The following is a 26,517-nucleotide window of genomic DNA, read 5'->3' on the forward strand; positions in this document are numbered from 1 at the left end:
GAAATTGAAGGCAATTTAGAAGACACAACAAACTATACTAAATCCTTCAGCTATTTTTGCATCTTCTATATTCCCACGAAGCCAACAATTCATACGGACAAAACACTAAAAGCGGCTAGACCCATTGACTCTGACAGAGAGATGTGGGACTGTAATGAGGAAGGGGGGGGGGGCAGTTATAGATGAGGCTCAGACAGGTAGACTGCTCTTTAGTCGCATACTTATTCATGAGCTGGGACGCCATTTCCCTGAAGTGTTTTAGAAGACTGATGGATTGCAGCAGCCATTTCTCACATTCTCCTCTACTAATGTTGTGGTCAGATCCATTGATTGTCTCTTTAGCAGTTCAGCAATGAAAAGGTAAGGTCAAGGCAATGAAGGCCGGCCGTAGCTGCATGGAGGGGACATGGATACTGCATACGAGGCGGCCCAGCAAAGATGAAGCATTAGAGCAACTGATGCGTTCATCTTAAGAAAGTGTGAGGACTAGAAGTCTGGAGCAGAGTCAGTAGAGGGGAAACATCCTACCAACATATGCTACCCATGGTGCCAGCCAAAACTGCTGTATTCTCCACCACAAATAATAATCCTAGAAGACAACGCCCCCATATTGTAGCATGCAGCGCAGGGTGTGCCTTATGTCAGATGGTGCCTTGTGCACTAGCTCATGGTGGCTGGGACGTAGCTAAAGGCTGATGGGCCCTGGTGCAAGAGTTCAGCTTGGGCCCCCCTTCCCTCAGTACTTAGTGACCAGGAGCAGGGAAGCACATAGCCTTTGAAACGGCAAATTCTTGATCTAACCCCTTCCCTCCAGCTAGGGGTGTAACTTGACCAGTATGCACTTTCTACAATACCAGTGTCTTCTTATGCGGCACAAGGGTCTTTAGGCCCCCTCAGGCTCCTGCACCTCCTATAGCTAAGCCGTTGCATGGTGTAGTCATAGGGTGTCCAAATAACCATACCACACAATGTATAATAAGCACCATACAGTATGGTGCCAAAAAACAGTGCAACGCTATGGCAGAACAAGACGTTAAGGCCTCATACACATGGCCATAAGTGTTTTACGGTCCACAAATCGCGGATGCGCAAAACACGGATCCCGGCCGAGTGCATGCTGCCATATCTTTAACTTCTGTAGAAACGTCCTACCCTTGCACGCAAAATGGACAAGAATAGGACTCTCTTTTTTGCAGAGCCACGGAACGGACATGTTCTGCTGTCCACATCTTTTGTGAGCTTGTTGAAATGAAAGGGTTCACCTCCGATCCGCATTTGGGGACAGAAACTATGGCTGTGTGCATAAGCCCTTATAGAGCTGCCTAAATAACTGTGCTATACAGTGCAAAATAATAGCAGTGCCACACGATACCACCATACAGTGCTCAAGTAATGCCAACATACACTAAACATACATACGGCTCTACATAATGTGTAAATAATTAAAAAATATATATAATTACAATGAAGATTTACACAGGTCACACACCCCGGGGCAGTCCCTGAACATTGTATAATTCCATGTGCTCTCAATTGGGAGAGGGTAATAATCACATGGCAGCGGCTTATGTCCTGCGTTAACAGCAAGTTGAAATCCAACATGGCATCTGGCATTGGGGCAGTCAGGTCACCACCATGTGCTTTAGCGAGTGGGCTGTCACCATCACAAGCAGCAGACTTTCATTTAATGAGTAGGTGCACCTTTAGGTCTCTTGCACATGGCCGTTCCATGCATTGGGTACAGCAATTTGCAGTCCCCAATGCACGGGCACCATCCGTGCGGCTGCTGCGAGGGATCCAGGCCCATTCAACTTGAATGGGTTTGTGATCCGTCCGCACTGCAAAAAAATAGAACAAGTGAATGGATCAAGTGAATAGGTCCGCATCCGGGGAGCACGCGGCCGGTGCCCATATTTTGCGGACCAATGAGGCCTTACTTTTCTGTTTTATTTAGGCCTCCAACAGCAGCAGTAGCACAATCCTGACTTCTTCTGACCCAGTCTACACAGCAAAGTGAGACCTAGAAAAAGCAGCTTATAGTGTCTGCTGTAGTGGACAGTGTGAAAACTGGAATATTTCAAGACTGTGTATGAACATGTATATATGTGTATTATTGGTATGTGTGTTCATAACGTGTATACGTATGTATAAGTGTTTGATAGTATGTGTTTGTATTACATTATGACCAAGGAAGGAATCTAACAAATTTGGTATGCATCTACTTAGAATCTAAATATTAAAGGGGATGTCTGGGTGGTTAATATCGACAACCTATACTGAGGATAGATCGTCAATATCTGATCGCTGGGAGTGCGACAACTGGCACCTCCACTGACCAGTTGTTTGAGGAGGCCCCAGCGCACCTGTGAGTGCCGCAGCCTCCTCACCGCTCACCAAGCACAGCGCCTTCCATTTTATACTGGCTGTGCTTGGTATTGCAGCTCAACCCCATTCACTTGATTGGGACTGAGCTGCACCTAGCATTTGTGAGCAATTAACAGGATATCACTGGCCTAGAAAGAGACTGCTGCACTCACTGGAGCACCACAGTCTCTTCAAACAGTTGATTGATGGAGGTGCTGGGAGTCGGAACCCCCACCGATCGGATATTGAGGCCCTTTCCTAAGGATACGCTATGAATAGCAAAATCGCCTTTTAAAGAGAGTCTTTCAGTACTGTTTTCCATGCAAAATTGTCTGACGGCACTAGGTAAGGGCTGCCAAATTCTGCTCTTGCAAGTGCACTGGAGGCGGAGCTTCACTGTGAAGTGCTCTCTGCACTGTGCTGATTCACAGCCCCTCCCCACTAGTCTGAGTGACAGCTGTAGCATCCAACCCAGGAGACCAATACAGCTGTCACTCACAGCAGAGGGGAGGGGATGTGAATCAGCTCAGTGCAGACAGCACTTCACAGTGAAGCTCCGCCTCCAGTGCACTTGCAAGAGCAATACAAGTTTTTCCAATGACAACCAGCAGAATTGTGAATGTAGCTCTGAAGTAAAATACAGGCTTTGGGGTCAACACTCAATAAGTAAAGAAATGTGTTTACAAATCCGTAGATTAGATTGAGATACAAGCTGTAACGGTGGACGTACCCCTTGTCACATTTTTGCAGTTTCTTTCACTGTCCCTAGTTACGATAAAAAAAAAAAGTCTGTCTGCTCTGAAATCTAATTTCTGGCATCGTCTGTGAGCTCTGTCTGAAGAACAGCTGACACATGTCCATTCTGCTTGCTTTTTTCCTCCACTAATACTACAACATTTCTCAAAGTCAATCCGACAAGTAGAGTGAAATGTGCGCGGTTTAGTCACTGATGCCTTACGGCACAATGGTAATGTTTGTCTGCTTGGCGCAGTCATCCAAGTGCTTGTATCCAGCCAAAAACTGCCTTACAAGACTGAAATGTGAATGTGCTCTCTGGCTTATGTCCCTGAAACCAATAATGAAGAGGCAATGACCTCTCTTACCAATACGGGATATATGGGCGGTCCCGATGATGGCCCCACAGACACAATATACAAATACAATATGTAATATAAACCACATATAATATAGACCAGGGGTGCTCAACCTGCGGGCCTCTATCTGTTGTAAAACTACAACTCCCACCATGCCATGCTGTAGGCGGATAGCTATAGGCTGTCGAGGCATACTTGAAGTTGTAGTTTTGCAACAGCTGGAGGGCCGCAGGTTGGGCATTGCTGATATAGGCCATTACTTAAGCCCTTTGCGCCTCCAGCTAAATGATAATCTTTCCAGTGCTGAACACTGGCTGAGATGTATCTCCTCGAAAACGAAAGGACCGGGCATGTTGAAATCCTTCTACGTGAATCTTCTTTCCCCTGAATCTACTGTTGAGGGAGAGCTAGAAGGCCCCATACACATTAGATGATCGGTTGAGCCCACCAAAAAGAGTCAGTTATGCTGGACATTAGGCCTCATGCACACGGCCGTTGTTTTGGTCCGCATCCGAGCCGCAGTTTTGGCGGCTCGGATGCAGACCCTTTCCCTTCAATGGGGCCAGAAAAAGATGCGTTGCTCCGATCCGTGGTCCGCAAAACAAATATAACATGTCCTATTCTTGTCCGCGCTTTGCGGACAAGAATAGGCAGTTATATTAAAGGCTGTCCATGCCATTCCGCAAATTGCAGAAACGCACACAGACGCCATCCGTGTTTTGTGGACTCCAAAACACACAACAGTCGTGTGCATGTAGCCTCAATGTGAGTTAGGATTAAAGGGGTTTTCCAAGATTTTAACCACTTCAAGACCAAGCTAGTTTTTACCTTCAGGACCAGGCCATTTTTAGCAAATCTGACGTTTCACTTTATGTGGTTAATAACTTTAAAACGCTTTTATTTATCCAGGCCATTCTCAGATTGTTTTTGCGTCGCATATTGTACTTCATGACAGTGGCAAAATTGATTTAAAAAATTTCATTTTTATTTATAAAAAAAATACCAAATTTACAAAAAAAAAGGAAAAATTAGCAAATTTCAAATTCTCTACTTTTATAATAGACAGTAAGACCTTCAAAAATAGTTATTACTTTACATTCCCCATATGTGAATGCCAATTTATTTTTTGGGGACGTTAGAAGGCTTAGGGTACTTTCACACTAGCGTTTTTCTTTTCCGGCATAGAGTTCCGTCCTAGGGGCTCAATACCGGAAAAGAACGGATCAGTTTCATCCCCATGCATTCTGCATAGAGAGCAATCCGTTCAGGATGCATCAGGATGTCTTCAGTTCAGTCTTTTTGACTGTTCAGGATCAAGATAATACCACAGCATGCTACGGTTTTATCTCCAGCCAAAAAAACTAAACAATTGCATGAATGCCATTTTTTTTCCATAGGAATGTATTAGTGCCGGATCCGGCATTCAAAATACCGGAATGCCTGATCAGTCCTTCCTGTCTGCGCAGACCCAAAAAAATATAAAAATAAATAAATGCTGGATCCGTTTTTCCGGATGACAACGGAAAGGCGGATCCAGCATTTCAATGCATTTGTAAGACGGATCAGGATCCTGATCAGGCTGACAAATGCCATCAGAACTGCTTGCTGGATCACTCTGCCGCAAGTGTGAAAGTAGCCTTAGAAGTTTAGAAGCAAATCTTGAAATTTTTCTGAAAATTTCCAAAACCCACTTTTAAAGGACCAGTACAGGTCTGAAGTCACTTTGTGAGGCTTACATAATAGAAACCACCCAAAAATTACCCCATTTTATAAACTACACCCCTCAAGGTATTCAAAACTGATTTTACAAACTTTGTTAACCCTTTAGGTGTTCCACAAGAATTAAAGGAAAATGGAGATGACATTTCAGAATTTCACTTTTTTGGCAGAGGGTTAACAGCCAAACAAAACTCAATATTACCCTGATTCTGTAGATTACAGAAACACCCTATTTGTGATCGTAAACTGCTGTACGGGCACAAGTCAGGGCTCAGAAGGAAAGGGACGCCATATGGTTTTTGGAGGGCCATGTCACATTTGAAGACCCCCGATGCACTCCTAGAGTAGAAACTCCAAAAATTTAAAAACTAGGGTATAAGGTGGCAGTTTTGTTGGTACTATTTTAGGGTACATATGATATTTTGGTTGCTCTATATTACTCTTTTTGTGAGGCAATGGCACCGTTTTTATTTTTTGTTATTTACAATGTTCATCTGACAGGTTAGATCATGTGGCATTTTTATAGAGCAGGTTGTTACGGACGTGACAATACCAAATATGGTTGTTTGTTTTAGTTTTACATAATAAAGCATTTTTGCAAAAAATAATTTTTTGGTGTATCCATATTCTGAAAGCCATAGTTTTTATTTTATTTTTGGGCGACTGTCATATGTAGGGTCTCATTTTTTGTGGAATGAGATGATAGTTTTATTGGTATAATTTTGGAGTGTGTCTGACTTTTTGATCGCTTGTGTGATGTAAGGTGACAAAAAACAATACAGAAGGTGGTTACAGACACAGCGATACCCAATATGTATACTTTTTTATTATTATTAAGTTTTACACAATAACAGCATTTTTGAAACAAAGAAAATCATGTTTTAGTGTCTCCATAGTCCGAGAGCCATAGGTTTATTTTTTTGGGGTGATTGTTTTAGTTAGGGGTTCATTTTTTGCAGAATGAGGTGACTGTTAGAGTGGTACTATTTTGGTGGGCATAAGACTTTTTGATCGCTTGGTGATCTTTTAGTGATGTAAGGTCATGCACAGTTTTTATTTTACTTTGATAGTGTTCACCTGAGGGGTTAGGACATGTGATATTTTTATATAGCCGGTCTATACGGACGCGACGATACGTAATATGTCTACTTTTCTTTTTTTCGCTATTTTTTACAAAAACACTTTTTTTTTTACTTGAAACAAATATTCTTATTATAAAAAAACTTTTTTTTAACTTTATTTTACTTTTTATATTTGTCCTACTGTGAGACGCTGACAGTTGCCTAGGAGACCAATCACTCAGGCTGGATCTCCTGGGCTTCCATAGGCTGGCAGCTCCAATGCCTGTGTAAGGCTACTTTCACACTAGCGTTCGATCGGATCCGTTCTGAACGGATCCGCTCATATTAATGCAGACGGTGGCTCCGTTCAGAACGGATCCGTCTGCATTAGAACTTAGAAAAATTTTCTAAGTGTGAAAGTAGCCTGAGCGGATCCGTTCCGACTTTACATTGAAAGTCAATGGGGGACGGATCCGCTTGAAGATTGAGCCATATGGTGTCATCTTCAAGCGGATCCGTCCCCATTGACTTACATTGTAAGTCGGAACGGATCCGCTCGCCTCCGCACGGCCAGGCGGACACCCGAACGCTGCTTGCAGCGTTCAGGTGTCCGCTCACTGAGCGGAGCGGAGGCTGAGCGCTGGCAGGCGGATGCATTCTCAGTGGATCCGCCTCCACTGAGAATGCATTAGGGCCAGACGGCTGCGTTCAGGGCCGCTTGTGAGCCCCTTCAAACGGAGCTCACGAGCGGACACCTGAACGCAGGTGTGAAAGTAGCTTAAGGCATCGGGGCTGCCATGCCAACCATCGACCCCCTGACAGCGCTGCGTGGTGGGGGCGATGGATGTATACCTTGCGCTGACCGCCGCACGTGAAAGGGTTAATCAGCCGGCATCACTGCACACAAGGTCACACAATGCCAGAGGATGCAGCAGGGGCCCGGCTATCAGTAACAGCCGGGCCCCTGCTGCGGATCGGGCGGTTGCAGCTCCTGCACCTGCCCCCCATCACGTACATGCACGTGAGGATGCGGCAAGGAGACGCATTCGCTCACGTACATGTACGTGATAATGCGAGAAGGGGTTAATACTGATGACCTATCCTCAGGATAAGTTATCAGTATCGGATCGATGGGAGTCCTTTCTCCTGTGTGAGCGCCGTGGCCTTCTCTCAGCTTTTCCTAGGCCAGTGACATGTTCATTTGTCACCTGGGCTAGGCGCAGCTGCTATACAATGTACGGCGGTGAGCTGCAGCATTCACAGGATCACCGGTGCCTTCTCAAACATCATTATTTAAATCTTAGAAAACCCTTTTAAAGCGGAACTAGGACGGGATGTTTTCAGATCTTATGCTTTATGAAAGCCTATGGGTTAAATTTGGTCAAGTTTCTTTTACATACAGACATATATACAATGGAACATATTGGAATGGGGTACCTTTGGCCCACAATTCATCCATCCTCTAGGAGCAAGGGGGGCGTTGTCATTACACCTAGAGGCTCTGCTCTCTCTGCAACTGCCGTGCCCTCTGCACTTTGATTGACAGGTCCAGGTGTTATGATGTTTACAATATCTGGCCCTGCTACCCAGATCCCGCACCGGTCTCTGGACCTTCATGTCTAGCAAATAATGTATCATCATAGACATTTTATCCAATCATTGGCTGAGGTCACCGCCAGCGACTGGCTAAAGCAGTCTCAGGTCTGTGTCAAAACTTCAAACTACATAAAGTGGAAGGGGACCCAGGAAGCAGCAGCATAGGAGGATCAGTAAGGCGAATATTACTCAGGTTGTTTTTTTAGTTTTTTTACTTTAGACCATTCTGGGCTTACATTCAAAACTTCATCCCCTTTTAAAGTTTCAGGTGCGCTTTAAGAAAAAATTTAGACAAAACATAAGTAATTCCAAAGACGAAACAGGCTGCCATGATATTATGTGATAGGGCCGTTCATACACACATCTGTTACGCACGGTTTTGGGCTTTTAGCTGAACATCTGTGTAAACACCATTTATAATGCCGCCAATATCAGATGCTTCTGCTTGGTAAACATATTTTGCCGTGTCGAATACCTCAGCTGGAACAGTCGGACGCCCCAAAAGTTGACCTCTCTAACTTCCTGCAACCTTTATGAAAATTTTAAATAAAATGTCCTAGATGTAGAACAGAGATAACATCTGATGTTAGCACAGCGTGTATTGTGCCACGGTACTGAAGAATTAGGTTATGTGCTCACAGTCACTTCCTACAAAAGTGAGGAATTTTAGAACTTTAAAACTGCACATAAAATGTGCTTGAGGTCACGGGCTGGAATCCTGCTACTGTTTTGCCCCAGTGTCCCATGACAACACTTCTTTGACTCTTTTCTGGAAGCTCAGCATTTAAGTGAACATTGACTTTGCAGCCTCAATAGAAACAGAAAAAAAAATTGTGTCGTATAGACACACTGCTCTCCTGCTGAGGAGCTCAACCAAAAAACAGGATAAGTCCTAACTAGAGTCAAGCACTTGTGGCCCTTGATATCTTGCAGTAACTTTTCCTGAATGTGTCTGCAGGGAAAGTGAATTTCTGCCCAAGATATGTCTTGTATGCAAAGCAAAGAAAACCAAATAATGCAAGAGGCAGGTACCCTTTAATTCTCAGAGTTTAAACTGAACCTTCACCTATCAACACCTTGCCCGACGTTCAGGACAAATTAATTTCTTAAAAGGGTTTTCCGAGATTTTGATATTTATGATCTATCCCTGGTATAAGTCATTAACATCTGATCTTGGGGGCAGACTCATCTGTTTGAGAAGATAAAGATGCTCCGGTGAGCGCAACGGCCTCTTCCTAGGACTGTGAGGTCACATTCATCAATCATGTGGCCTGGATGCAGCTCAGGCCCTTTCAAGTAAATGAGGCTGGGTTGCAACCAAGCACAGCCACTAGAAAATGTATGGCGCTGTGCTAGGTAAGCTACGAGGAGGATGTGGCATTCCCAGGAGACTCAAAGCCTCCTAAACAGCCAATTGTTGGGTGTTGTCACAATGTAGGGGGAGGGGATAAACACCAGAATGACAACATAAGGAAAAAGACCAGGAACAAGGCCTCAAGGCTAAGGAAAGGGAACGGAAGACCACCTAGGAAACCCTAGACCTAGGCCTGACTCCTGTCAGTATGAATAGACCCTGAAGGTAGGAATATTCATACACTGGAAACCTAGGCCCTAGTAACCCTGAAAATCCCTAAGAGTAGTGACAGGGTCTGAGACTACTGGTTCCTTCCTAGAGGAACGAACCAGCGTCTCCCTAAAGCCTAGTAAACGAGCAATAGAGAGCAACAAAATACAAGCGAAGTACACTTATCTTCAATAGAAAATGGATGAGCGGTAACTCACATGAGAACAACACACCAGCTCTTCCAATGATAATATCAACTGCATGGTAAGAAGTGTGCGAGTCCAGACTAAATAGAGGAGCACTAATGACCACAAGCTACACCTGGAATGAGAGGTGTGGTCATTACCAACAACAACACTGCAACAATTGAAAACAGAGAGACAGATAACCTCACGTACAGCCAGTCTCTCAGATCTTCTAACCTCTGTCATGGGAGGGACCGTGACAGGTGTCCCAGGATAGGTCATCAATATCAGAATCTCAAAAAAAAACAAAAAAACTTTAAAATACCTTTTTAAGTGTTGGAACTCTTTTTCTTAAACAAAGCTCCAAATTCCCTGCAAAGACATAGAATCACATGATAACATTCTATATACAGTTTATACATGGAGCTAAATAATAATCCAGTCTGAAGTCATCTCCAAAGCTCCCTCTAGTGGTGGCTGCTGGAAGTCAGCATTTTATTTCATCTTTGAAAGGTGTTTGAAGGGACCACGGTGCTGACCATGCTATACATTTCATGGGGGCTGTGATTGGTTTAGCAGCTTTGCCCCATTCAAGGATTTCAGAAAATAAAGCTCCAGCCTTTTAAAGATAAACTAAAGCAGCCTGAAATAGGGCCCTACTTAGTACCAAAACATATGGGGCTTCCCACAAATGAGCAGCACAACTATCCTTTTTCAGTCTCCATTATCATATATTAAATTGTATCCATGTATAAATATGTATTAAAAAATCCATAGTTAGAGAAGTTATTAAAAGGTAGTTGTCCGACGAATAATATTCCACAGTTTTCAAACCAGCACCTGGATCTGAAAAATGTTGTAATTGCATGTAATTAAAAAATGATTATAGCTACTGAGTTATTCAATGGAAATCTGTATAGCGCCACCTGCTGTTTGCTCTTTTTCTAATTTCTTTGTCCTGCTCACTGAGATGGAAGCACATGCTCAGTTCTTTCCTTCAACTGCCACCATCTGCATCAGAAAGGACACATCCCTGAGAAAGGACATGCCCCCTGAGCTGCCAGCTAGAAATAAAATCGAGCAGATCAATTGGAGCAATGAATGGGAAGATCTCTGGATCCATGTGAGGTATAGGGCTGGTTCTAGCTTTGTCAGAAATAGTTTGTCATGTGCTAGATTATGTATAATTTTCATTTTTTACATGAATCATGGGTTAACCCCTTTAAGAATCCCTAAATTTGCAGAAATACACTAACGTGTTCAGGCAGGAATTTTTGTTTTGCAATGTGAGGAAAGTCATATTTAAGTTCATGTGGTTACAAGTTATACACTTGACTGAGCATCAGTTACATTGTAACTCGATCTAAAACGTCATCATACTGTACCATGAAGCATCTGGACCTGCTGACACAATGAAACACATTTGATCCAGCTGCACTACTTACCTGGTAGATCCGGCGCTGGTTGTCCATTTCTTCCGGGCCAGGATCTGTTTACCCAGTTCTAGTGGTGACCATTGCAGCCAATTGCTGGCCTCTTCGATGCACCACTGAGGCCAGTAGTTGGCTGCCGCGGCCATGTGTTCATGACATCACCTTGCTGCTGCAACCAGGTAAACAGAGCGACAGCAAAGAATCAGCCAGGTCAATAATGATCACTTCCTCATTGCATTTGGATCCCCTGTGTCATCCGGTGTCTATCTCAAACTGGACAACCCCTTTAAAAAGTTATTTACAAGATTCTGATATTTACGGCCTATCCTCAGGATAGGTCATCAATGGGGTTCCACCTCCTGGCACTCCTGCCGATCAGCTGTTTAAAGTGGCTGCGCTGCTCAAATGAGTGCTGCAGCCTCTCAAGGCCAGCGATGTCACTCTCATCAGTTATCTGGCCTAGGCACAGCTCCGTCCCATTCAAGTGACTGGGTCTGAGCTGCAATACCAAGCACAGCTGCCATGCAATGGACGGAACGGTGCTAGGTAAGGTGCTCCTCGAGCAGCTGATCGGCAAAGGTTCCTGGGTGTAAGACCCCCATCAATCCTGAGGATAGATCATCACTATCAGATTCTCAGAAAATCTCTTTAAAGAGCTCACATAATACTGTCATAAAGTTCCCACACAATATTGCAATTTAATTCAAAATAATACCAGTATACAAAACACAGTAATATTGGATGACTTTAGTTGGGTCTTTCAGGAATCCCCTAAAACCAGACCTGCCCTCAGGAATGGTAAATGGACATTTAACACTTGCCAGTCTTGTTTTGCAGGCATTGAATACAGGGGCAGCTCTATCATAATACTGTATATATGAAAATGATATTTAAAATAGCTTATATCAGCCAATATTTTGGCATTTCACTAGTCCTGATTGGAATATAAAATCAATCAAGCTTAACAGAAGTGGATTTTTTTATGTAATGGTTTCTATGAGTGGTAGATGGGCTCTTCATTGTCTTCAGTATAGAACAGCCAGGCCGATGATCAGTGAATGGATGCAAATTGTGCCATTCATCCTTCTGCTTATTATGTGCTAGTATGTAATCACTGCTCCGTTCTCACCGGGATTATCCAATAATGGGTTTCTATGAGCCGGAACAAAGAATATATTTGTGTAGTTCCCAACCAAAATAACAGAAACTTCATTCATTCATTTATTCATTCATCAAATGATACAGAATGGTTTAATACATTCACATCCATGCAGATGCAATATACATCCATATACAGATACATTATAAAAGGTCCTGATTTGTGGTTTTTTGCAATGTGTCAATCTCAATCTAGAGAATTAAGGACTTCCATCCATAAAAATAAAAATTTGCGATTACCTTCACTTCGATTTACCTTTATTTTTGAGTTGAGGAATAGAAGTCATAGACATTCTAAGTAACACAGTTGGAGTGCATTCACATGAACGCGCGACGCCTATGCCCATGCCCATTTTGCGGATCACAAAGTGCGGATCTGCAAAACACAGGCACTGGCTGCATGCACCTCGTATCTCGGTGCCGACCCATTAGGGTAACTTATCACGCTCGTTAGAGTGCGATTAGACTGGCGTAGTGGATTAGCCCGTCACTATATTGCATATTATTTATAAGGCCGCTTTCAGACGAGCGAGTGTCACGCTCCGGACTCGCAGCACAGCACCCGTCCTGAACTTCCAGCACTGCCGGCGTCTTATAACATTATATTGCTTTATGATGCTATGTAACCCTTAGAGGTCTGGCAGCATTATGTCAGTGTTATCCAATTCATTCCAGAACTGTAAGGGATACATATAGCATCATAAATCAATATAATGCTATGCGACCCCGGAAGTGCTGGAAGTTCAGGATGGGAGCTGCGCTGCGAGTCCAGGAGCGTGACACTCGTCACCTGAAAGCGGCCTAAGGAGTCGCACAGCGGGTGATGAATCAGGCAATGCATCTTTGTATTCGTCAGGGTGAGGTGGATCAGGGCAATTAGACTACTCGTTGGTCGGCTAAAGATTTAGCTGCAAAAGTGCAGGGAAAAAGTTGCATATTATATTTAAAAAGTTGCAGCCATATACATAGTTAGTCGCATCAGCGACATACAGTAACAAAATTATCACACAGCCCAACACAAGGCAGACGAACAGGACTACGCCACCCCTGGAGTAGAGTTAAAAATTAACTGTTTTTGTCTAATTCATGCAAAAAAGGCGCACCTACATAAATAGGCTGAAAAAGAAAATGCACAAAAAACCACCACCACCAGAATTGGTTTAAAATTGAAAACTGCAAAACGAGGAGCAACTGCCTTCAAAACTGGTGCATTTCCATTAGTAAATGTGCCTAAAAATATTAAACTGTCTAAAATAGGAAAAATTCTACTAAAATAGGCGCAAAACAGTATAATAAATTACCTTCATTGATTTCAATGGGTCCACAATCCGCAAGATGCGGTGAATGATAGGACATGTTATATCTTTTGCGGCACAGACCAGGAAGCACATGGAAGGGCATCTGTGTCAGTGCCTCTTCACCAAGAAAGATTGGACATGACCTATTTTTCGCTACATCTTGCAGATCGTGGACTCATTGAAGTCAATTGGTCCGCTCCACAATGCAGGGTACACAGGGCTAGTGCTCCTGTTTTGAGGATCCGTGGTTTGCGGTCAGCAAAATGGGCACGGCCATCCCACGGTTGTGACACTTGGCACTATTTTACACCGGGGTTGTTACCCAGAAAAAGGGTATATGCACACAGTGCAAAAATTCTATCATACAGTCATATAGTACTAAAGAAGTAATCCAAAATCTCAAGTAAGGCTCATTCACTGGACCGTATTGTCTCTGTGCCAATGTTGAGGATCGCAAGTAGCGTGGGCACCGGTCGTGTGAATCCCATATTGCTGTGCGGACCCATTGACATGAATGGGTCCGCGAAATACAGCAAAAGATAGGTCTTTTTTTGAGGTGCGGAAGCAAGTCCCATCTTTTGATGTATTTTGCAGATCGCGGACCCATTTGAGTCTATCGGTCCACATCTGTAGCATGGAGGTCACACGGCCATTGCCCATGTATCGCGGATCGCAATTTGCGGTCCGCAATACAGGCACCACGGCCATACAGTCGTGCGAATGAGGCCATACATGGAGCATTGAAATCCAAATGTCAATTGCTTGTGCAGACTTTCAGTGCAGATCTCACCCTTTGCAATGCAGGGCAAATCTACATCAAAATCAACAGCCATATCAGCAAGCTTGTGGTGCAGATTTGGTGCAAAAATGCAGTTTCTGGTGTTGGGGTCCTGGGTTCAAATCCAAGCAAGGGCACAAGTAATCAAATTATTAGTAAGAAATTAAAGGGGTTGTCCAGTTTTTTTAAGGGATGGCCTATTCTCAAGATAGGGCATCATCAGTTGACTGGTGGGGATCCCCCGCACCCCTGCCAATCAGTTGGTCTGGGACCAGAGCTACACAGCACTGCTGACATTGATTTCAGTGGGAGCAGCGATGTAATAGCGAGTTCCCACCGCTTCAATGTTGCTGGTGCTGTGTAGTTCCAGCAGTGACTTCCGTCGACAGAGCTACACAGACCAACTGATAGGTGATGGTGAGTGGTGTCGGACTCCCGCCAATCAGCTAGCACGGGCCAATCCTGAGGATAAGCTATCATTTAAAAACCCCAAGCCAATCTCTTTAAGGTTTATCAGGCAATTGGCGATCATATACTGGACCAGATGATTAACATCACAGAGCAGGACATTTCAGACATTTATTTAAAGAAAGGGTTTGCATTCAGTTGCAGAGGAGACTTTCTAGCAATGTCTTGCTCGTGAGAAACAGTGAAAGGTAACCGTATCTCATCCCGCATGCCGAAGAAAACCATTAGCCTTTCATCTTCGTATCATTAAGATCAGTCTAAAAGGTTTTGCCATGTGACAGTCTGTTTCATCTCGGCTAGGTTACTGTTTATCAGCTGACAGAAAAGCGAATGGTCATCTGAAATGAGAATGTACTTGTCTCAATGGGTTATTCAAAGTCACGTCTAGCGTCTTTCTCCAACATGTCTCAAAGAAAAGAGATCAAAATGGAGAAATCTGTCTGAGGACTGATAAATGGTATACAATTACAGAGCGAAAAAACGAGAAGGCCACCAAGGCTACAAGACGACTCAACGGGGAGATCACATAATAAACCAGTAAAGTAATAGACAAGTCAAGGTTGAAGATGATGGACATGCCTTTTTTCAACCTATGTAACTACAGGACTAGAAAATGAAAAATGAACACCTGGAGAACAATGTGATTAAGTGGAGATTGACGTAGTATAAATGGCTAGTGGTGTTTGGTCAATGATCACACAACCAGGGTGGTGCCGCTTTAATTTGGGTTCTGCAGTAGGGTATATGTTGAGGCATGATCACATTAATACTGGGTGGCATCTCCCCTTGCTGTGATACTGGTGATCACCCTGGCATGGTGCACTTATACAGATGCAGGATATTCTCCTGTGGTAGGTCATTCCAAGATCTTTCAACTTTGAGCCATAGTTCAGCCGAGGAGTTTGTTGGCTGGTGTGCATGGGAGGTCTATCGCCCCATCCTCAATGGGGGAGAGATCTGGTGATTGAGCTGCTGGATACTCTGAAGAGCACATTGTGAGGTGCGGGCAGTGTGTGGTTGGGCGTTATCTTGTTGGAACACACCACTTCTTCTGAGACAAAAAATGGCAGTAGGACTGGTATATTGATGTCCTGGACATACCGAAGGCTGGTCAATGTTCTCTCCATGAATACCAGACGGGAATGACCAAAGTAACTAATGGCGCCCCACACCATGACAGCTGGTGGTGGTCCTGTGTGTCTTCGCACTATGCATAATGGCAGTAGTTGCTCTCCAGTCCTCCTGTGATGTGGTTATCATTATTACCAAGGCAGAACCTACTTTCATCACTGAACACTTTTGTTTGCCATTAATGGCTAAAGACGCCATCGGGACGTGTGTACCTGTCTCTGTCCCATTCCACTTACCTGCATAATGGCCATACGCCTTCCAGGGTCTTTGCAATAATGCGGATTAATGCTGACCGCTTTCTGGCGTTTTGACCTCTGATGCCTGTGTCCCAGATACATTCCATACGCCCTCCAGGGACACTGACACTTTTGAACTGTTTGGTCTGCACTCTCTTTACTCCTTCCAGCTTAGACCTTACATACGCCCTTTAATAGAGAAGGTATATCAAAATATAGCCCCTCGTTCTGCTTAGGTGCAGACCTTTAGATGTATTCACCTGAAGAAACGCGTAGGGACACGTGCATCTATCACGGTTTTTCTCACCAGCTTAGGTGTCCATGCTTTGCCTCTAGGTACATACCTGTGCCGGGGCAGTGTAGGGACTCAAGCTTAGGGTGAGATTTCGGACGGGGCCACCCCCTGCGGGGCAAGGACCCCGTGTGAGGAGGTCACTAGGGTCTATCAGGTCAAGTAGGGCATTACAGGGATAGTCCAGTTCCTTAAGGCTTCCCTAACGACGACTATGTCCGACCTGGGTCCCGTTCCTCTTTTAATAAATTAATCTGGCCTAACATCTGCAGCCGGGAGACCTTTCCATTTTTGGCAAGGTACTTCACTTGACAGGGTATAAATACATGAGACACTGACATTTGTTTTCCACTGTGCACTCTATGTCGTCCAGTAGGCGCATACACATGTGTTAGTTTAGTTTGTGTCCGTTTCCATCCCAATTGGTGTCCAGCTAGACCTAGCACCCACTTACGAGGGTTTCGGTTTGGGGCCTCTAGGGTGTGATTTAGCACATATAAGTGGACCGTGAGATGTAGCTGTTAGTATGTGTTTGTAAGGGGCCTTTTTCTTAGTAAGATTTTACATGATATTATTAAAGGTTATGTTTTAGTATGTTACGGCCCCTTTATATTTCTTTGCATTAATGGCTAAAGGCAAGTAATGGTTGAAGGTCTAATAAAATATATATATTTTTTTAATTGGGTATAAGGAAGATTAGGAGGATAGGAAGGGTAAGGATCTGCATTGCAAGGGTGTATTAAAGGGCAAGGGAGTTTCTCATGGGGTTGATAGTCCAGCAGACACTAAAAGTAAGAAGACTGTGAAGAAGGACCTAAAAGGATAACATGGAGCTAGAAAATCAAGAGGTTTTCTGGTCTATAAAACCATACAGTATGGGTCCTCCTTTCAGGATCCTCTTCTATTAGCCAAAGTGCAGAGTGGCTGCAAAGATCGTCTCTCTCTTTAGAGCAGTGGTTCTCAACCTTTCTAAAGCCGTGACCCCTTAATACAGTTCCTCATGTTGTGGTGACCCCCAACCATTGCATTTTTTTCCTTGCTACGTCATAACTAATTTTGCTACTGTTATGAATTGTAATGTATAGCATAAATACAAAATATTTGTAAACCAAATAAATAACCAAAACAAATAAATAATAAATCAGTGGTGCGCACAGTACCCCCCCTTCCCCCCAAAAAATAAAATAAATCAGTGGTGCTCAGGGTACCCCTCAAATAAATAAATCAGAAGTGCTCAGGGTACCCCTCAAATAAATAAATCAGAAGTGCTCAGGGTCCCCCAAATAAATAAATCAGCGGGGCTTCAGGTCTCCCCCAAATAAATAAATCAGCGGTGCTCAGGGTACCCCCAAATAAATCAATCAGCGGTGCTTCATGTCCCCCCAAATAAATTAAGCCTTGCTCAGCCAAATAATTAAAATAAAATTAGCCAGGCTCAATTAAATCATTGGTGGCAGTGGTGCTCAGCGGCGGTGTCATTAACGAAAAAATTCGGACCTCAGCAGACAGGCGGCCCGACTTACCCGTCCAGACGTCAGGCTCCTTCAAGCACAGGCAGTGATAGGACATCACTTCCTGTGCGCGAGGATAAGGGGCCGCTGCCGTTGTGCAGGCGACCCACAATAGAAAGCCTCAGGCGACCCCCCGGAAAGGGCCGATCGACCCCCAAAGGGGCCGCGACCCCTAGGTTGAGAACTGCTGCTTTAGAGGAACCAGGACAACTAATTGAATTCAATGGGAATCGTGTAATGCTCCATTTCTCCTGCGGTGGCGCTGCAGGGCAAATGAACACGTTGCCCCCACAGCTGATGAAAGAACGTATAAGCAGCAGGACAATCTATCATCCTTTAGGACAAAAAGGGAAAGTCCAAAGAGGACAAGCCTTTTAAATAAATATCTTCAGATGATGACATTTTAAAAAGTATAGGAACCCAAGTTTATTAAACCCCTTTGCAACCACACCACGTAAATTACCAGGATAGCAGTCATTAATGTATATGCCGAGTGTGATGGTACTGCACGCAGGACATGGATGACCTGCCCGACCCAGTTCTGTGAGGGAAGTGAAGTAATTCACAGTCCCCCGTCACAAAAGATAATAAAAATCCTAAACACAGGGATCATATTGAAGGCTTTGTTCTCGAATACGGAAGTGCTGATTCTGCATTCGGGCAGTTGCTAGGCAACCCTGTGACATCGGGGATGATATTACAGGGATTCCCTGTGCAGAGGGCCGCTTGGAGGCAATGAGATTAGACATGATGTGCCTCTTCTGCGTAGGCCTCTATACACATCCATGTAACAGCGACCTAATGGGCTGTTATATTAGATCACTATTATCACTGAGGGGCCAGTAAGGCAACACACACAGGAAAAATCGCAGCAAAATGTAAAAAGAAAAAAAATAAGTAAAATAAACTCCCTCTAAAAATGACACACCTCTTTGAATCCACACTCCAAATTGTATACATCCTAGGAATCAGATGCTCAGGCACACATTGGAATAGGGACGCCCTGAACACGTGTTTCTTTGTTTTACAGCATGTCCAGCCCCAAGGCAATTATTACCAGTCTCCAAAACCCCTTTAATACTCTGTCTGGTATAACGGACTTCATACCAAACATATAATAATTACCCGGCCACCAAATTTTATCTGTTTTATCCCAGTTATATCTACTTTTGTGCCTTTTACTAACAAAAAAAATAAAATTCTGTATTGGGGCAATTAACATTCATCAAAAGTGAAGGGAGGAAGAAACATTTAAAGGGGTTGTCCCATAAATAATATTCTGCAGTTTTCAGACCAGCTTCTGGATCTGATTACTTTTGTAACTGCATGTAATTAAAAATGTATTACTAATTTATTATTCAACTGCCACCAGCTGCAGCAGAATGGACATGTCCTTGGAGTAGGGGCGTGCCCCCTAAGCCGACAGCTTGAAATAAATCTACAAGAGCAATTGGAGCAATGAATGTGGAGATCTCTGGATCCATGTGAGGTCCAGAGCTGGTTCTAGCTTTGTTAGAAAGACTTAATACTTACTATAGTTTAACTCCCTATAATATCAATCAGCCGCTATTGTGTGTCTTACTGAACGTATGTGGAGGTTCACCAAAGAAAGCTTTTACCTTCTTCAACATATTGAACCCATGATTCTGAAAGGAAGGATACAGACAAGGGTCTGATCGGTGAGGGTCTAATCACTGGGACCCCACAGATCATGAGACCAGATTTCCCAGTACTCCCAGATGGGGACAGTGGGAGGAGGAGAGCGGTTGTGGCAGTGACAATCATGGGAGTAGCAGCTCTCATGGTGGCAGTCCTCACCCTGGTGCTCTGAGGAACGTGCTGCGATGGGAGGCCACACCATTTCTTCCCTCAGGGCATACCTTGGGCTTTTTGGGGGCTCCTGCCTGGTGGTTATTGGGGTGCCTCTGATGGTGGATGATTGGCAGGGTGCAAAAGCAGGACGGCAGGTGTAAGGGACCAGCGGATGGATGGTGGAGTCAATGACCGGCCCATTTGGTTTCAATAAGTAAGTCTCTCTTTATTGAATAGATGATGGGAGTCCCGTACATACAGCAGCAATAGGCACGGTTCTGAGGTATATTACAGAGTAGGCTTTCCCCAATAGCTGTGTACAATGATGGTAGTAATCCTCCTCGAGTCTCTCTCCAAGTACACAAATAACCACAGGGGTGCAATTCCGTTCTCATTAAAACTTTCTGCAGTTCCCAGTCTGTGGGTTGCAGATCTTCGATCGGACGGCCAGTCCTTCTTCAAAGTGTGGCAGGCACCAAAGCAATATACTCAGGCGACGAGTAGTAAAGTCCTTTGTCACATACGAGCAGTACCTTACTGTTTGTCCAGCACGGCCATGGTTCTCAACCACCTATAAATGTCAGTTCTCTCAGGGGTGGTCTCTCAGTTCGGTTCATTCTCTGGCAGCTTTCAGTCTCAGAGATAAAGGTTCCCTGGACTAGGCCTAGTTGTTCTGCACCTTACCAAAAGAACATCCTCACTCTAGTTCTGTTCAGCCAAGACTCTCTAGCCAGGGGGTGGAAACAGCCCATCACCCAGGCAACTTCACAAAAAAAAAATGCCATTTTACGATATGCTGCCCATAACCACTAGGGATTCACAGTGCACAAGTACAAGAGAATACTTCAACATTAGAGTGCTGAGACAATAAATCGCAACGTTTAACTCTTTAGCAGTGATCCACTGGGTCACTGCACCTGTATCAATGAAGTGGTGGGCAAACATGCATGCCATCACTCTATTCATCTCTATGGGACTGCCGGAGACTGCAGAGCACTTTGTTCTCTTCAAGAGTCCCACAGCGATAAGTAAAATGGCAGTACGTTGTGAAAGCGCCGCTCCATTTATAGGGGAGGCACGGCGGATTGGGGATAAAGGACAAGGTCAGGGCATTTACACTTATATGAACTAAAAGGGCACCTTATTGGGAACCAGTTGTGCCCATCATTATGTATTAAACAGGGCCCATTCGTTATATCAGTGAAGCTTTGTGACTTCCATGCAACAGGTGGGTAGCAGGTGGAAAGCAGTGCCACGTGAGTTTGGGCCCCTTATTTGCCTGTGCCACTGACAGCAATGCCACCTGTACAGATACACAATTATCATACTTTTTACCACTTGCTTTAGTTTCCACCTAGAGGTGAACCCAGGTTTCTATCATCATACAAGTCATTGAGCTGCATTGAATTTGGCTTTGCCATGCAGGGCGAGGCTCAGACTTTCGGCGACTTTTAGTATCTCATGTGCTTGGTATCCAGGCAGAGTAGAGAGCTGCGGGTCCTATTAACACCGGGCGCAATGCCATCTTCAATTTAGAAAGACATCTATACCTGGCACATCCTCAGAATTAAGAAAAAAAAAATTAATAATGTAAATATTCCAGTAATCTTCTTTGGCGTACATGTGTATAAACCTATTCTCCATGGCCCATGCGCCATCTCTTACGGAATTAAATTGATCTGCATCACATGCCCGGCTTATTAAATCTGGCACGCACGGAAGCAATCATAATAGTTTCATGTGCATCGCTGCTCGGGGCTCGATATGAAAAAAAAAAAAGATATCCTTTCAACATCCTGGGTAGGGTTCAGCGGGCGCCGCAAGCCTAATGCCATCCGCTCTCTTTTAACCCTTCGTCCTCGTCCATCCTTGTGGGCCTGAGCTGCTGCAGTCAAGAGAACGCTTAAGAAACTATGTTACCAAAAAATTAAAAAATTAAAATCTCCACATTCCTATCGGGATTGTGCAGATAAACAAAAGTGTTGACCGCGTGGATTGAAAATGCGAGCCGCAGCCTTAAGACTTTGCCAAGAAGGCAGGTTGAGGAAACATGTGTAGTCTTTAGGACCGTGGGAAGTGGCCTTCTACCTGGCCGAGTGTCCCCACCTTCTTCAGGTGCTGCACCTGGACTCCTTATAAGGCAAACAAGGAAGTGGATGCGGCCAAGTTGAAAGGTGTTTGTACCTGCTTGGATGGTCTCGCTCCTTGTAAGCCTGCATTCTTCGCTCCCCCAACCTATGTTCTTCAGCCCTTTAGTCTCCGATACAAGGAATGTGCGTAACGCCATCTAGTAACTGATAGATCCTTCAAGAATGTTCTCTGCAAGAAAAGACAATTGAAATCTGATTTTTCTTTTCCTTTTTTTTATGTTTCTATCACAGCCTGAAGTCATAAAAAAAAAAACTAATGGGGATTGAACTGATTTGGCTCCTAGCTTTCATTCTGCATGGAAAAACTCATGTACAAGGTAAGACTCAGGTTAATGATTAAGGTGATGTGCTGTGGTTTGATGGTGACAGATAGTGATGTAGCAGAGTTGAGTGTGTGACACAGTTACTTGACATCAGGATGTGTTTTGTGTGTTGTCACATAGCATTGTAGGTCCTGTTAACTTCATAGAGGGTTATATGGCAGATTCAGCTCTGCTACATATGGATCAAGATTGTTTCTGTCTTGACGGTTTATGACAATAAAGCATAAAGCTGCCATGATACGCTCCTCAAAAGGTCGCAGAAAATGGTTCATGCGATGAATGCGAGGTGAATACGGTGCATGTAGATATTCTCTCTCGTAAGTTAGTTATTTTCAACATAACATCATAATAAATGGGTTATTAAACTCTCTTATCAAATTGGGATGATCCAAGGCAAAGCGAGGACAGGTTATGTTCTCCGTTTCCACAGATGTGGTAACCTGCATAGACGACCAGTGAACCGGGACTGCACACGAGGGCTTAGAAGTAGTAATTGATATGTATACAATGGAGTATGAAGGGGATGTTCAAAACCCCTGGAAGAGGTTTAGAGTTTTATATTTTAAATTTAAATTTGTGCCCTAATAATAGTTCTCTGTACTGCCCAAATAATAGTTCTGTACTTTATATAGTTCTTACCACAAAAGAGTTAAAAAGTGCTCAAAACATGCCATATGGAAATGCACATACAAAGTGCCAGCACCATACACTTTCCAAATAATAGAGCCATAAAATGGTTGTATAGTAGTACCATACAGTGATTGAATAAACAGTACCATACAGGGTGAGTACACAACAGCACCATACACCGATTCATTAGCAGGACCACACAGTGATTCAATAACAGCAAAACACTGATTCAATAACAGGAAAATAGTGATTCAATAACACCATACAGTGCGATTACACAGTACTATACAGTAATACAACAGTACCATACAGTAATATAACAGTACCATACAATGACTCAACAGTACCATATAGTAATTCAATAACAGTACCATTGTATCAATCATGATCAATGGTTGCACACTCTCCCCGGTCAACAAAGCCCGCTGCCTTGGAGTGACCTTGGATTCTGCCCTCTCCTTCTGACCGCATATCTAAGCCCTTTCCACCACCTGCCGCCTCCAACTCAAAAACATCTCCCGTATCCGCGCTTTCCTCAACTTTGAATCTGCGAAAATGCTTGTACATGCCCTCATTATCTCCCGCCTAGACTACTGCAACACTCTCCTCTGTGGCCTTCCATCTAGCACTCTCGCACCCCTCCAATCTATCCTCAACTCTGCTGCCCGACTAATCCACCTCTCACCCTGTTACTCCTCTGCCTCTCCCCTCTGCCAATCCCTTCACTGGCTCCCCATTGCCCAGCAAATTAACTTCAAAGTACTAACAAATACATACAAGGCCGTCCACAACCTGTCCCCTCCCTACATCTCTGAGCTACTTTCCCGATACATCCCCACACGCACTCTCCGATCCTCACATGACCTCCTTCTCTCCTCTTATCACCTCTTCCCACAATCGCCTACAAGATTTCTCCCGTGCATCCCCCACACTCTGGAACTCGCTACCCCAACATATTAGACTCTCACCTACAGTGGAATCCTTCAAAAGAAACCTGAAAACCCACCTCTTCAGACAAGCCTACAACCAGTGACCCTGCTGCCTCTATACCGCCATGACCCGCTTCACCCGCACCTACTGTGTCCTTCTCCCATACCATGTAGATTGTAGGCCCTCACGGGCAGGGCCCTCTCTCCTTCTGTACCAGTTTGTTTATGATTAGTGCAATTGTCTGTATTAATTGTGTGCACTGCTTATCATATGTACAGCGCTATGGAATGAATGGTGCTTTAATAATAAATAATAATAATAAAAATACAGTAATACAACAGTACCATATAGTGATTCAACAACAGTACCATACAGTAATACAACAGTACCATACAAAGATTAACATAGACTCCATACAGTGACTCACTGACAACACCATACAGAGTATCATACAGTTGCTATACAGTGCCCAAAAGAAGATTCTGGTACCATTCATATAATACCAACCACAGTGCCTATATAATGGCTCTCTCGGTGCTTGATTAATACCACACATTATAGTTCCCCTGTTCAGTGTCCCTCAGAGACTCCCCACATCTGGATGTCTCATGGGTGCACAAACAAGTCTGAACACCTGAGGCTCCTTGAACGTCAAGTGTTCAGTCACTGCTTGGATCTTAGTACACGCAGTACCATATGATGGGGGTAAAGGTACTCATACTCATTAGGCTATAGTTAGTCAAAATGGATGATTTGGTTGCTGAATAAAATTTGGACAGTGAGCGATCGTTTTAGCCGAGTCAGACTGTCATCGTATGAAAAGAGGTGGCTATGTTTGAATTTTCTTTTGCAAGTTGGACAAAAAATTGACAGGTTATTTGTGGGCAAAAGATCATTCTTTCAAAGAATATTTACAGAAAGGTCTTTGTCCTTTTTTCAGTGTTACTGAACACGTATGATCCGTTTGGACAATTGTAAAGGCCAGTATGGGCTAAAATGTGGCTGGCCATGTTCCTTTCCAAATGGATGATTATTCATTCAATGGTTGTTCAAACATCCACCTACTTCCATCTAATGTGTATGGCACAGGACACTGTGTGGCATCATACAGTGCAGCATTGGGTGGCATAGTTATGCTTCTAGGCAAGAAAAGCTTCAGACATATAGCATCTGCTGGAGTTTGCATATTTGCCAACAGGTCCAATCTCTTAAAATTGGGTAGCAAAAGGGTCTTGGTTTATGCAAGCCCTACTGAAAAGTGGGTGTTTTGGGGGGTGGTCCCAAGTGGCCTTAAAGGGGTTTTCCCATCATATGCAATGGGGGCATATCGCTAGGATATGCCCCTATTGTCTGATAGGTGTGGGTCCTGGGACCTGCACCTACAACGAGAACGGAGCAGGGAAATGAATGGAGGGCACACTGCGCATGCGCGGCCGCCCTCCATTCGTTTCAATGGGGCCGCCAAAAATAGCCGAGCCTATTTCCTTCTGCCCCATACAAATGAATGGGAGCAGAGGCCGCGCGTGCGCGATGCGCTCCCATTTACTTGTATGAGCGCAGCGCTTAGTGGTGGATGAACCCAGGGAAACCTGGGGTCCTCCGGCCACAGCTCTCCCCGCTCCATTTTCCTTGTAGGTGCGGGTCCCAGAGGTGGGACATGCACCTATCAGACAAAGGAGGCATATCCTAGCAATATGCCCCCATTGTATGTGATGGGAATACCCCATTGGCTTTTCTCATAAAGGGGGAAGTAAATATGAAATTCTCATTGCATCAATAAAACTCTTCAGAGCCGAGACAAAGGACTGAATAAACATTTGTCATCTCCGAGCGCTACGTGTAGACTATGGAAATCATGGCTAATGAATAACCTCGACCAATTCAGAATTGAGATATAAAAAAATACTGTCATGCTTTTCAGATCAATCAGTTTTCAGCTTTCATTTATCCAGGAAAGTTGAAAAGCAGAGCTCTGATTTGCAGGGACAGGACAAGGTATTGTAGCGTTCTAGACAGGTAAGAAAATTACCCCCCCCCCCCCCCATCCAAGCTCTAAAATTAGTTCAAAAGGATTAGTGAGTGGGTCATCGGTAGGGAAGAGGTTAATGAGGACAATACCAGTGGTCTACGGAAGTGAATGGGTTAATGGCCACATCACAGGTAGTACAGCTATCCTTCATGACACCCCAAAATTTAATTTAAAAAAAATAATAATTCAGACCAAACCTCCAGATGATACTCTCAAGATAAATATGGAGCCAAGAATATATACAGAACCTCAAAGTGAATAGACTAACCCAATAAAGAACAGACCCTTTAAATGAAAACAGACCCCAGACCAGACTACCTAAATAAAACAGTCCTCAAACAAATAAAGACCCCAGACATTTACAAGGAGCAGCTCACACCTTACGTCATAGGATCTCAATAGCGGGGGGAAAACGCTTCCGTTTTGTCCCCATCCATTGTCAATAGGGACAAAACTGAACTGAACAAATCGGAAAGCTCCAGAATGCATTCAGTTCCTTTTGGTTGTGTCCCCATCGTGGACAGAAAAACGCTGCGGTTTTCTTTCCGTCCTGGGATGCGGAGCAAGACGGATCCATTACGACTCACAATGTAAGGCTACTTTCACACTAGCGTTCGGGGCTCCGCTTGCGAGTTCCGTTTGAAGGCTCTCACAAGCGGCCCCGAACGCATCCGTACTGCCCTAATGCATTCTGAGTGGATGCGGATCCGCTCAGAATGCATCAGTCTGGCAGCGTTTCGCCTCCGTTCCGCTCA

General features: G+C 44.1%; 1 protein-coding gene across 2 annotated transcripts in view; it reads left to right on the forward strand.

Annotated features, from left to right (window-relative positions):
- ITGB6 (integrin subunit beta 6) overlaps positions 1-26,517 on the forward strand; it is a 107,783-nt gene that overhangs the window by 17,543 nt on the left and 63,723 nt on the right. The window contains exons 1-2 of one of the 2 annotated variants that reach the window (XM_044304657.1): positions 21,864-21,973; positions 22,082-22,167. In XM_044304657.1, coding sequence (XP_044160592.1) covers positions 22,107-22,167 — 61 coding nt within the window. In that variant the 5' untranslated portion in view covers positions 21,864-21,973; positions 22,082-22,106. Of the gene's footprint in view, positions 1-21,863; positions 21,974-22,081; positions 22,168-26,517 lie in introns of those variants that run through there. The other variant, XM_044304658.1, reaches the window with a different exon arrangement.

The sequence above is a fragment of the Bufo gargarizans genome, chromosome 8 (assembly GCF_014858855.1).
Source record: "Bufo gargarizans isolate SCDJY-AF-19 chromosome 8, ASM1485885v1, whole genome shotgun sequence".
NCBI lineage: Eukaryota > Metazoa > Chordata > Amphibia > Anura > Bufonidae > Bufo > Bufo gargarizans.